Source organism: Culex quinquefasciatus, chromosome 2 (assembly GCF_015732765.1).
Source record: "Culex quinquefasciatus strain JHB chromosome 2, VPISU_Cqui_1.0_pri_paternal, whole genome shotgun sequence".
Classification (NCBI taxonomy): Eukaryota; Metazoa; Arthropoda; class Insecta; order Diptera; family Culicidae; genus Culex; species Culex quinquefasciatus.
In genome coordinates, this window is record NC_051862.1 from 103,679,963 (window position 1) to 103,692,413 (window position 12,451).

Below are 12,451 nucleotides of genomic sequence, written 5' to 3' on the forward strand. Positions count from 1 at the left end.
AAAGTTGCGTCTTTTAATCACGAAAATTTTGGTACCCAGACATGTATAGGTCATCGCTGAAATTTTAAAGTTATCGCTGTTTTAGTGAAAAAAGCTGATTTTTTGCCAATTTCGTCATTCTCCGGTTTTTGCGCGCGGCGCGTCAAAAAACACGGATTTTATTTTCAAAAAATCATATCTCGGAATCCTGTTAATGAACTCCAAATGTTATAAAATGTCCGGGAATCCGATTTATCGGCTCCGCACCTCATATTTAGGCTAAATTTTTGAAACTTCTTACCATTTTTCTTTGAAGGGCCGACTTATCACCTTTCATTTGCGTATAAGACAATTGAAATCGGTTAAAATGGCGAGGAGTTATGATTTTTCGAAAAAAAGTGGTTTTTGCGAAAATCGACGAAAATTGCCATTTTTCAGACCACCATAACACGGCGTAGGCCACCCTAATGGCCAAACAAAAAAATACGGGTCTAATTATTTCAACCAGGGAACCCCCAGAAAAGAATTGAGCCCGATCCGAGGACTTTTGTTTTTTTCCATGCTGTTTTCGTGGAGAATTGCTGTATATATATGCTCGAGAAGACTTTGCTTAAAACTTTAATTATCCAGCTGAATTTCTTAAACTATTTTTTTGACTTTGTACTTGTAAGTACTCGCTACTATAATCCTGTTCAATTTATGCTAATTAGCTTTTATTTAGGCTGGGAAAAGGAGAGTTTAAAAGAGTTCAAACTTGTTCGGATTGAACGGAATAGGAGATAAACCATTAATGTGAGTGGAGAAAATGATTATTCTAAACTTAAACCTAATAAATGAATTCTTTTGTAGTTTTGAGCTGCACCAACAATAATTTGAGTCTGCTTCAAGAACCGGTTTCAATCTCGTCCGAACAAAACTCAAAAATTAATGATGAGCGGCTCCGAGGATGAAGGTTCTAACCTTGAAATAACCGCTCAAAACCTCAATTGTGCGCTGTGCGAAAAGCCGGTCGACGCCGATTCTAAGCTGATCTGCTGCGGAAAGTGCTCTCGGCTGTCCCACGCCAACTGTGCGGGTCGTACGGAAGATGTGGAAGAAGTTTCGTGGATTTGCCAGACGTGTGCGGGCCAGGCTGACCCAGACGGCGATGGCACGGACGACGGTAACGGCGCCGGCACGGGCGACGGTGACGGAAACGGCGACGGCGCTGGGGATGATACAGACGTCCTTAAGGACACCAGATACCTCTGGAACGAGGAGCTGCAGAAGAATGCTGAAAAGCAGCATAAAATGGATCTGGAAGTGATGCACCGGATCAACTTACGGAACTATGCGCGGGAGTTAGCACGGCTGGAAGAGAAGCGGCAGGTTGAATATGAGCTGGAGTGCAAGATGCTGGCAATGAGAAAGGCGGCCGATGAGAAGATGCGTAAAATGAAGGAACTCTTGCAGCAGCAGTACGGCGTAGCGGATGATAAGAAGTCGGCGGATGAGGCGCAAAAACCTGTGGTCAAAAAGCACCATTCCAAGGCAGATAACACTGGCGCTTACCCGAAACATTCCACTCCTGTCAATCGCTCCGATAAACTGCCGAAGCAACCACTTACGCCACTACGGAATCCGGAAGTCAGGCCAGGCAATGGATCAGGAGAAGGCGCCGGCAAAGGCTCTGGAAAAGGTTCAAAGAATCCCGAACCTGCCCCTCACCCTAGATTTACGCCGAAACCTTCGCCGGTACTCACTCCGGAGCCATCGGAGCACGAAAGTTCTTCCGAAGACGATGATGAACAATCGCTCCCGTCGCTACCTCCACCACCCGAGGAGTTCAACCAGACCGGGCCGCAACTAACCAAGGCCCATCTCGCGGCACGAAAGGGTCCGTTCCAGAGGCTGCCAACCTTCACCGGAAAGCCGGAGGACTGGCCGATTTTCTACAGCAGCTGGCGCAACAGTAACCTGGCCTGCAACTGGTCAAACCTGGAGAATTTGGGCAGACTGATTGACGCCATCCAAGGCCCTGCGCTCGAGATGGTAGGAGGCCAACTGCTGTATCCAGAGATGGTTCCGACAGTAATTGAAACGCTGAAGAAGTTTTACGGAAGACTGGAACTCCTGCTTCAAGCGTTGCTGCTGAAGGCAAAAAGGGTCGAATCGCCTCGTATCGACCGTTTGCAAACGTTCATCCGGTTCGGCGTTGTGGTTAAACAGCTGAGCGACCACCTGATTGCAGCAGGGCTTCTCGACCACCTTGTCAACCCTATGCTCATTCAAGAACTCGTGGAAAAACTCCCATCCGGTACGAAGCTCGAGTGGGTACGCTACAAGCGTCAACAGCAAATGGTGACCCTAGCTACCTTCGCGGATTTCCTGTCCGAAATCGTTGCAGACGCCAGTGAAGTGACGCTCTTCACCGAAACGCAGCATGACCAAGGTGGCCGGGATGGCAGAGATAAGCAGAAGCGGAAAGAAAAGCAGCCGGAGGGCTACCTGCACACGCACGTTGGTGAAGTGGCGAAGCAACAAGCGACAGGTGCGAAAGCTTCTAACACCCATCGACAACCGACTGCTCAGGAGGATCGCAAACCATGCAGAATCTGCCAGCGCACAGATCATCGGGTTCGGTACTGCGACGAGTTTGGCAAGCTGTCGTGGGACCAGCGAATGAAGGAAGTCAGCAGGTGGAAGCTGTGCAACATTTGCCTGAATGAGCATGGCCAATCACGCTGTCGGTTCAAGACCCGGTGCAATATTGGAGCTTGTCAGGAACGCCATCACCCGCTGCTCCATCCGCCAGAGAACCAGCTCCGGATGGCACCTGTGACGATGCCATGCAACGTCCACGATCTGCCTGCGAACCAACCGGTCATTTTTCGAATGGTTCCAGTGAAGCTGCTGAACGGGAAACGGTCCGTCGACGTGATAGCTTTTCTCGACGAAGGTGCATCGTATTCGCTCCTGGAAAGAGAAGTGGCCGAACAAATCCAGCTAGTAGGAAAATCCCAACCGATCATCGTCAAATGGACAGCCGGCATGACCCGGACGGAAAAAGGCTCGAAGTGTGTTACTGTTTCAATTGCGGGACTAAACTCAAACAAGAAGTTCTCTTTGAAAAATGTACACACGGTCGAGCAACTGAAGCTCCCGGAACAAACCCTGGAGTACTCCGCTATAGCTGCCAAATACCAGCATCTGAAGGATCTGCCGGTAGCCGATTACCGGAGTGGCGCTCCAAAAATCTTGATCGGACTGAAGCATCTCCACGTCTACGCTCCTTTGGAGTCCCGTGTCGGCAAAGCTGGCGAGCCCATCGCCGTGCGCACGCATCTTGGCTGGACAGTGTACGGTCCCCAGGATGACCGAGATCAGACAATTGCATTCTCCGGCCACCACGACGTTCTGCACGCAGCTGACTTGGAACTTCACGAGCTGCTGAAGAACTACTTCGTCCAAGAGGAATCCGGTGTCCAAGTGTCGTTGCTGCCGGAATCCGCAGATGATCGTCGCGCTCGTGAGATTTTGGAGGAATCGACTGTTCGAGTAGGTGACCGGTACGAGACTGGACTTTTGTGGAGAGCTGTTCAACCCCAGCTTCCGGATAGCTACCCCATGGCAGTCAAGCGAATGAAAAGCCTGGAAAGGAAGCTAGCCAAGAACCAGCAGCTGCAAGAAAACGTGGCCAAGCAGATCGAGCAGTACGTCACAAAGGGGTATGCGCACAAGCTCACTGCGCAGGACGTGGAAGACGCTGTACCGGGCAAGGTGTGGTATCTCCCCTTGAACGTGGTGCTAAACCCGAAGAAGCCAAACAAAATCCGTTTAGTCTGGGACGCGGCGGCAGCTGTCCAAGGAACGTCGCTGAATTCGGCCCTTTTGAAGGGACCGGACCTCCTCACGAACCTGCCCGTAGTGCTGTACCATTTTCGAGAGCGGCCGATCGCCTTTGGGGGCGACATTGCTGAGATGTACCATCAGATCCAGATCAAGCGGAGCGACAAGCAGTCCCAGCGTTTCCTGTATCGCGACGACCCCTCTGGCCCCCCGCAAATCTATGTGATGGACAGGGCAACATTCGGTTCAACCTCGTCCCCATGCTCCGCGCAGTATGTAAAGAACAAAAATGCGCGGGAGTTTGCCGACAAGTTCCCAGATGCAGTAGAAGCGATTGTCGACAAACACTATGTCGACGACTATTTGGATAGTACCGATACAGTCGACCAAGCAGTTAAACGGGCGCGCGAAGTTAAGATGATCCACGCGGGGGCCGGGTTTCATATCCGGAGCTGGGTTTCAAACTCCGCGGCTTTCCTGGAACAGTTGGGTGAACCAAGGACAGAACAACTCGTCAACTTCACCTCGAACAAAACCACCGACACTGAACGAGTCCTAGGCGTCGCTTGGGACCCCAACGAAGACGTGTTCGTGTTTTCAAGCAAAATGCGCGCGGATCTGGAACCGCTAGTCGTTGGGGAGCAGCTTCCGACGAAGCGACAGGTGGCTAGCTGTGTCGCAAGTTTCTTCGACCCCCATGGATACTTAGCCCCGTTTACCATTCACGGGAAACTCCTTCTCCAAGACTTGTGGCGCTCGGGCTCCGGCTGGGAAAAGCAACTTGACGGCGAACACACACCCAAGTGGAACCGGTGGATAGCAGTAATCCCTTCAATCGACGATTTCAAAATCCCTCGCTGTTATTTTTCGTCAGCGGGGCCGGAAGATCGTGACGGGTTACAACTGCACATTTTCACGGACGCGAGCGAGGTCGCCTACGGGTGCGCGGCCTACCTGAGAGCAGTCATTAAAAGTGAACCAAGGTGTGCGCTCGTCGGCGCGAAGACGAAGGTGGCGCCACTGAATAACCAATCCATACCAAGGCTGGAACTAGACGGAGCGGAACTCGGTTCGAGACTTTCGGTGGCTATCAAGGCGGGCCACTCACTACCGATCACAAAAACCGTTTTTTGGACCGATTCCAAGACGGTGTTGGCCTGGATAAGGTCGGACCATAGGAGGTACAAGCAATTTGTGGCGCATCGCATCGGGAAGATCTTGAGTCGGACGTGCGTCGTGGAGTGGCGATTCATTCCCGGCTACATGAACATCGCGGACATACTGACCAAGTGTAAGACCAGCCAGCCGTTGGACCCCAAGGGCGAGTTCGTCTGCGGCCCAGATCTGATGTTTCGCCCAGAAACGTACTGGCCTCAGGAAGAACCGGTAGAAATCAACCCAACTGAAGAGCTCCGAGCCGTCCACCTGTTCCACGAGATTACGCTGATCGAGCCTGTTGTTGACACAACTCGTTTCTCGTCCTGGAATGTTTTGATTCGAACAATATCGTGCTGCCAACGTTTTGTTTCGAATTGCCGCAAAAAACAGCTGGGCCAGCCGATCGCAACGCTGCCGTCAACACCGAGTTTGCTGAAAAAAGTAAACAAAACGATCGCGGCAACGGTGACGCCACTCGAGAGGGAAGAATTCTGGCAAGCAGAAAACTTCCTGTGGAGAGCAGCACAACACGAGGCCTTCCCCGACGAGGTCAAGACGCTGCTCAAGAACCGGGATCTGCCGCCCGAAAGCTGGCATCGTCTGGAACGCTGCAGTCCTCTGTTCAAGCTTTCTCCGATGTTGGACGAATACGGCGTAATCCGGATGGAGGGAAGGTCCGCCCACGCCGAGTTCCTGCCGTTCGAGCTGAGGTTCCCCATCATTCTCCCAAAGAACCATGACGTCACCAAAAAGCTGCTGATGTTCTACCACCGGAAGTACGGTCACGCGAACCGCGAAACAGTGGTCAACGAGATCCGTCAGCGATTCTACATTCAGAACGTGCGTACGGCCGCGCTGCAAGTTACCGAACAGTGCACCTGGTGCGAGGTCTACAAAAGCGAACCAAAGGTCCCGAGGATGGCGCCGCTACCCGACCAGCGACTTGTGCCGAATAGACGGCCGTTCAGTTTTGTCGGAATCGATTATTTCGGCCCCATCAACGTCAGCGTCGGACGGCGAACTGAAAAGCGGTGGGTGGCTCTCCTGACGTGCCTCACTACCAGGGCTGTCCACATGGAGGTGGCCCACAGCCTGACCAGCCAGTCTTGCATCATGGCCATCCGTCGTTTCATGTGCCGCCGTGGGGTTCCGCTGGAGTTTTTCTCGGACAACGGGACTAATTTTCAAGCGGTTAGCAAAGAACTAGGCCTGCAGGGACGGCAGATTGACATCGACTGCGCGGAGGCGTTCACGGATGCCAGGACGCAGTGGCACTTTAATCCGCCCTCGGCTCCCCACATGGGTGGGAGTTGGGAGCGCCTTGTGCGGTCGGCCAAGGCGGCGATGAAGGCACTCGATGACGGTAGGCGCTTGACCGACGAAGTTCTGCTGACCGTTCTGGCGGAATCGGAGGAAATGATTAATTGTCGCCCGTTGACGTACTTGCCCCAAGCGTCCGCCGATGCCGAGGCCCTAACTCCGAACCATTTCCTTCGGGGATTTCCTTCGGAAGAACGCAAGCTGGAATCCGTTCCTGTCGATCCTGCACAAGCGCTGAGGGACCAGTACAAGAGATCGCAGCAGCTGGGTGATTTGCTGTGGCAGCGCTGGGTGAAAGAGTACATTCCAACGATCAACAAGCGAACCAAGTGGTATGGGGAATGCCAACCGATCGCCGTCGGGGACTTGGTGTTCATCACGGACGCGAGTCCCCGGCGCAGCTGGACACGAGGAATCATCGAGCAGCTGATACATGGACGAGATGGAAGAATACGCCAGGCGATGGTGAGGACCAACAAGAGCGTGTTGCGGCGTCCGGTGAGTAAGCTTGCGGTGCTGGAGCTTGGCGGTAAATCTGACCGAGGAACCGAGCCTGGACCAGAGTTACGGGCGGGAGGTTTGTTAGCACCGCAGTCCGGATTAGGCGCGCCAGACTGTAGCAGCAGCCCTGCCGAAAACTGATGAGCTGCGTTTGGCGAGTTCCTGCGGCCGCGCGACGACTACTGGCTCGACGAAAAGAAGAAAACACAAAAATCTACTTGCTGCTTTGTAAAGACGTGCTCGAGAAGACTTTGCTTAAAACTTTAATTATCCAGCTGAATTTCTTAAACTATTTATTCTTAAACTATATATATATATATATATATATATATATATATATATATATATATATATATATATATATATGAAAAGGTCATATGAAAACATAAAATGCTGTTTTGAAGGTCTCGGGACCAAAGAGCCTATGTCTGAAAATATTTTTATCGGATTCCTCGGAAAATTTCACATAACATATCAAAAAATGGTGAAGTTATGTTTTCGATTCTCTGAGATACGATTTTTTGAAAATAAAAACTGTGTTTTTCGACGCGCCACGCGCAAAAATTGGAAAATGACGAAAACTGGGAAAAATCGGCTTTTTTTCACTAAAACTGCGATAACTTTAAAATTTCAGCGATGACCTATAGATGTTATGGTACCAAAAGTTGCGTCTTTTAATTACGAAAATTTTAGTACCCTAACATGTATAGGTCATCGCTAAAATTTTAAAGTTATCGCAGTTTTAGTGAAAAAAGTCGATTTTTCCCGTTTTCGTCATTTTCCAATGTTTGCGCGTGGCGCGTCGAAAAACACAGTTTTTATTTTCAAAAAATCGTATCTCAGAGTATCGAAAACATAACTTCACCATTTTTTGATATGTTATGTGAAATTTTCCGAGGAATCCGATAAAAATATTTTCAGACATAGGCTCTTTGGTCCCGAGACCTTCAAAACAGCATTTTAAGTTTTCATATGACCTTTTCAAATGTTAAGCTAGTGTTCAGCAAATGGTCCAGATCTTTGTGTCACCTTTTCCAAAACCTTTTCCTTGCTTCCTTCCTCTTCCTTGTGTGCACCTTTTCCAAATTTTCCTCCTTCCGTGTGTGCACCTTTTCCACTCCAATTCCGCCTTCCTTGATCCTTTCCTTGCACGAAAACACCTCTCACTTGTCCGCGCGCGTACTTTTGTCGTTCTTGTTAGTGAAAATTGTTCGGATTTTGTCGAAAAACGTGTAACTTCTTGTTTTGTGTTTTAGTTCGAACCAAACGCGGTGACTTGCTGTTCGTGAATATTTATTGCATGTGTGTCTATGTACAAAGTCAGGTGTGTGTTGTGTGTCGTGTGTGTTTTGTGTCTGTCACTTTGTGTATAACAGTTTTTTGGAGTGCGTTTAGTGGGTAAGTTTTATGATTTTTGTTTACAGATATTTTGTGTTTTGTACAGGTAAGTGTTAATTGGTGTTCTTAATGTCTAAGATAAGTACTAACACAAAATTTTAACTAACAACATTTAATTTCAGCACAAAAACATTTATCGTCTTCAACATCCCGGCCGCCAATGAAATGTTGTTCAGGTGAACGTTGGTGGTGATCATCGGGCAGGATTGTGCAGACGTGAGCGTTCAACAGGAGCATCTTCGTTGCCAGAGACCGACGAATGCTGGTGTCCTGGTGCGAGCTGGAACGAAAAGAAATGAGTGCAGGAATCTGCGGGAACGGATGCGAGTACTTAACTCTAGTTAAGTCTCAGCCACGGGGTCCGGTTTGTCTCCCAGACCCACGTGACGAGGCTTTTCGTCGAATTAGAGATGCTCCTCGAACAGCTGGGGTTGATCGGCAGTCCTGGTTGGTGTTTGGTGCGTGTCATCCTTCGGGAGGTGTGGTGCGACGCTAGAAGGATGAACGGCTGAATATCTGTTTAAGAAGGAACAAAGGGTACTTGCCTTGGGCCAAGTCCCAGCCGCGGGGTCCTAGAACCCACACGGCGAGGCTTTGTTCCTCTTTACAGTTGAACCAGGAACTGCTCGATTCCCCCGAGCGTGGGCCAGGAGGTCCCCCTCGACTGGCGACTCTAACTAGAGTAAGCACCGGCGTCCGAACCGGCTGCTCTGTTCCCCGAGCTAGGGCCAGGAGACCTCTCGACCGGCGATTGTTGTTGCGTTGCTATGCTGGCTGGATCAATCTCCACCGGAAGCAGGCAGAGTTTGTTGATGGCGCGTTGAGTCGTCCCGGTGCTCGTCTTGACCGTGGCCACCCGTACAAGGCCATCTGCACCCGGGTGTACGTCGAGAACACGTCCCAGGAGCCATTTCTGCGGTGGGTATCGCTCGTCCATCAGCGCGACAACAGAACCGACTGCGAGATTGTCCAGTTCCGTGTTCCAGCGATAGCGATTCTGAAGAGTCGCCAGATACTCTTTGTGCCAGCGCGACCAGAAGTGTTGTGCTAGTTGTTGTACTCTTCTCCAGCGAGACAGGCGGTTTTCAGGGATAGCTTGTTGATCTGGGTCGGGAATCGCGTTGAGCGGTCGTCCGACCAGGAAGTGCCCTGGTGTAAGGGCCATTTCGTCAGACGGGCTTGCAGGCAACGGAACGATTGGACGTGAGTTCAGTTGACCTTCAATTTGGATGAGCACAGTCTGCATCTCGGACTCGAGGAGGTGGGCATCGCCGACGACTCTTCGCAGCAGATGCTTGACGGACTTGACGCAAGCTTCCCAGATTCCACCGAAGGTTGGCGAACGAGGTGGGATAAAGTGAAAGTGGATTCCGCTGTCCGCACAGTCTCGTGCAACTGCATCTTGGTGTCGCTGCGTCAAAAACAGCTTCCGCAGATCCTCCAGTTCTTTGTGCGCCCCGACGAAGTTCGTCCCGTTGTCGCAGTAGACGTTCGCGGGAAGTCCTCTCCGTCCACAGAATCGACGCAGACAGGCGATGAAGGCATCTGTTGTGAGGTCCGTGACGAGATCCAGATGGACCGCTTTTGTTGCCAAACAAACGTACACCACAATGTACGCCTTGATGATCGGGTTCCGATGGTTTCGTAGTGAGGAACAGATGTAGATCGGACCAGCTAGATCCACTCCGACGTTCTCGAAAGGGTGTGCCTGGTTGACCCGAACGCTTGGTAGGTTGCCCATCAGCTGCTGCAGCGTACTTGGTTTTGCTCGGGCGCATGTCATGCACCGGTGGACGATGCTTCGCACTAGGTTCCGGCCGCCAAGAGGCCAGAATCGCTGTCGGAGGGTGGACAACAGCAGCCCAGGACCAGCGTGAAGTGTTCGTAGGTGTTCTCTTCTGGTGATCATCTCGGTCAAGCGGTGTTTGGCTGGTAGAACGATCGGATGCTTGACATCAACCGGGATCCTCGCATTGTGAAGCCGGCCGCCAACCCGAATAATGCCATTGACGAGCTGCGGATGAAGGAAACGCAGCTTCGACTTCCGGTGAGCTCTTCCCGTTGTGCTGAGTAAGCGGAAGTCTTCTTCAAAATACTGCTGCTGAACTCGACGGATGAGGTCCAGTTGTGTGCGATCGAGTTCATCGAGGGTGAGTGGACCAACCAGCTTGAGTTGACCGTTCTTGTGACGCAGGCAGTTCTCGCAGAACCGCCGAAGCAGAGCTCCGATTCTGATCAAGTGACGCAGATTTGAGTACCGGTTGATGATATCCTGCTGGTCTTCAACAGCCGGTAGAGAGACGACTCGCCGTCTTTCTTCTTCCACATTCGCGTTGGGAACGTAGATTTGCGGCCAGGGATGCTGGTCGATTCCAAGCCACTGCGGTCCGTGCCACCACAGTGCGCTTTCCATCAGTTCGTCAAGGTCCATTCCTCGCGAAACCAAGTCCGCGGGGTTGTCTCCAGACGGAACGTGATTCCAGGTGGCGAGAGCAGTGCGTTCTTGGATTTCAGCGACCCTGTTGGCTACAAAGGTTCCCCACATCACCGGCGATCCAGAGATCCAGTTCAGGACGATGGTCGAGTCTGTCCAGAGGTAGACAGGTGCGTCGATTGCGTAACTTTCCAGAACTTGGCACAGCAGCTTTGCAAGCAGGCGGGCGCCGCAGAGTTCTAGACGTGGGATCGTGTTGATGTTGATGGGGGCAACTTTGGACTTGGCGGTAAGAAGACGAACGGTGCACTTCTTGTCCTCGGAGATGGAACGGAGGTAAATGCAGGCACCGAACGCGTTCTCCGACGCGTCGCAGAATCCGTGTAGTTCTAGGCGCTTGGAGCCGGGACGGATGACGTGACGAGGAATGCGAAGCCGATCGAAACCGGTCAACCTTTGCTTGAACTCCATCCAATCTCGCACGACCGCTTCAGGGACTGGCGCGTCCCAGTCGATCTGCATCCTCCAGAGTGCTTGCAACTTGATTTTCGCTTTCGTGATTGTCGGACACACAAATCCGAGCGGGTCGAACATGCTGCTGACTTGCGACGCTATCACTCGCTTCGTGAGAACTGGTGACTCCTTCCAGTGTGGTGGTTTGAAGAGCAAGAAGTCGGTGTTGGGTTCCCATCGAAGGCCGAGGGTGGTTACCGACGCCTCATGGTCCAGATCTCGGATTGCGCTTTTCTCGTGGAGTTCCGGTGGGATCGCAGCGAGCACAGCTTGGCTGTTCGAGGACCATTGTCGGAGGAAGTCCTGCGGAAGCGAGCATCTCAACGAGCTGCTTGCAGGATGCGGTGAGAGCGCTTTCGTCATCGGAACCACTGAGGAGGTTGTCGACGTAGAAGTCACGGCGTAAAGCTTGGGCGGCAAGAGGGAACTGGTGTTCTTCATCGTCAGCGAGCTGCTGAAGTACCCTGGTCGACAGGAACGGCGCGCTGTTTGTGCCGTAGGTGACCGTCAACAGCTGGAGTTCCTTGAGCGGCAAAGCAAGATCGTCGCGCCACAGGATGCGTTGGAGGGGTTGATCCGACGGGTGGACCAAGATTTGCCGGAACATCTTCTCGATGTCCGCGCAAACGACAAACTGGTGGAATCTGAAGCGCATCACAATCTTGACCAGGGTGTCCTGGATGGTGGGACCAGGAAGTAAGACATCGTTTAGCGAGAGACCCGACTTTGAGCGGCACGATGCGTCGAAAACAGTGCGAAGTTTCGTGGTGGTACTGTCTGGCTTCATGACAGCGTGGTGCGGAAGGAAATACTGCGGCTGAGCGTCGACCTCTTCTGGTGCGACCTCCCGCATGTGGCCGAGCTGCAGGTACTCGGCGATGAATCGGTGATACTGCGCCTTCTTCTCCGGATCTCGTTCGAGAGAATGCTCCAGAGAGTAGAAGCGGCGAGTTGCGTTGAACCGGTTGTCTTTCAAAAGCGGCACCATTTCTTCGCGCTTGGGAAGCTTCACTACGTAGCGGCCGTCGGGATCCCTGGTTGTGTGCTGGAGGAAGTGATCCTCACAGTAGCGTTCCGACGGTGACCAGCCTTTGTTGTCTTGAACCTCCTCGAGCTCCCAGAAACGGCTGACCAGTTCCTCGATCGTGCACGGGTTGCTGAACTGACAGTCTCGTGGATTTACGTGGTCGTGACCTTCGCGCAGACAATCTCCAGAAATGACCCAGCCGAACTTGGTGTTCTGTAGAAGTGGCAGGTTTTCTCCGAGCTTGACTCGTCCGTTGCGGAGAATTCGGAAGAAATGCGACGCGCCCAGGATCA

General features: G+C 51.9%; 2 protein-coding genes across 2 annotated transcripts; one reads left to right on the forward strand and one right to left on the reverse strand.

Annotated features, from left to right (window-relative positions):
• The first annotated feature begins 909 nt into the window (after nt 1–909).
• LOC119766148 lies at nt 910–6,927 on the forward strand. The gene has a single exon (XM_038250548.1). It carries the CDS (start codon nt 910–912, stop codon nt 6,925–6,927), a length of 6,018 nt encoding a protein of 2,005 aa, XP_038106476.1.
• Nucleotides 6,928–8,857: 1,930 nt separating this feature from the next.
• Nucleotides 8,858–11,212, reverse strand: LOC119766149. The gene has a single exon (XM_038250549.1). The coding sequence runs from the start codon at nt 11,210–11,212 to the stop codon at nt 8,858–8,860; it is 2,355 nt and encodes a 784-aa protein (XP_038106477.1).
• Between the last annotated feature and the right edge of the window lie 1,239 nt (nt 11,213–12,451).

What these genes read in the sequence shown, in the direction of transcription:
- LOC119766148 (XM_038250548.1), top strand. Translation starts at nt 910, where the DNA reads ATGAGCGGCTCCGAGGATGAAGGTTCTAACCTTGAAATAACCGCTCAA.
- LOC119766149 (XM_038250549.1), bottom strand. Translation starts at nt 11,212, where the DNA reads ATGTTCGACCCGCTCGGATTTGTGTGTCCGACAATCACGAAAGCGAAA.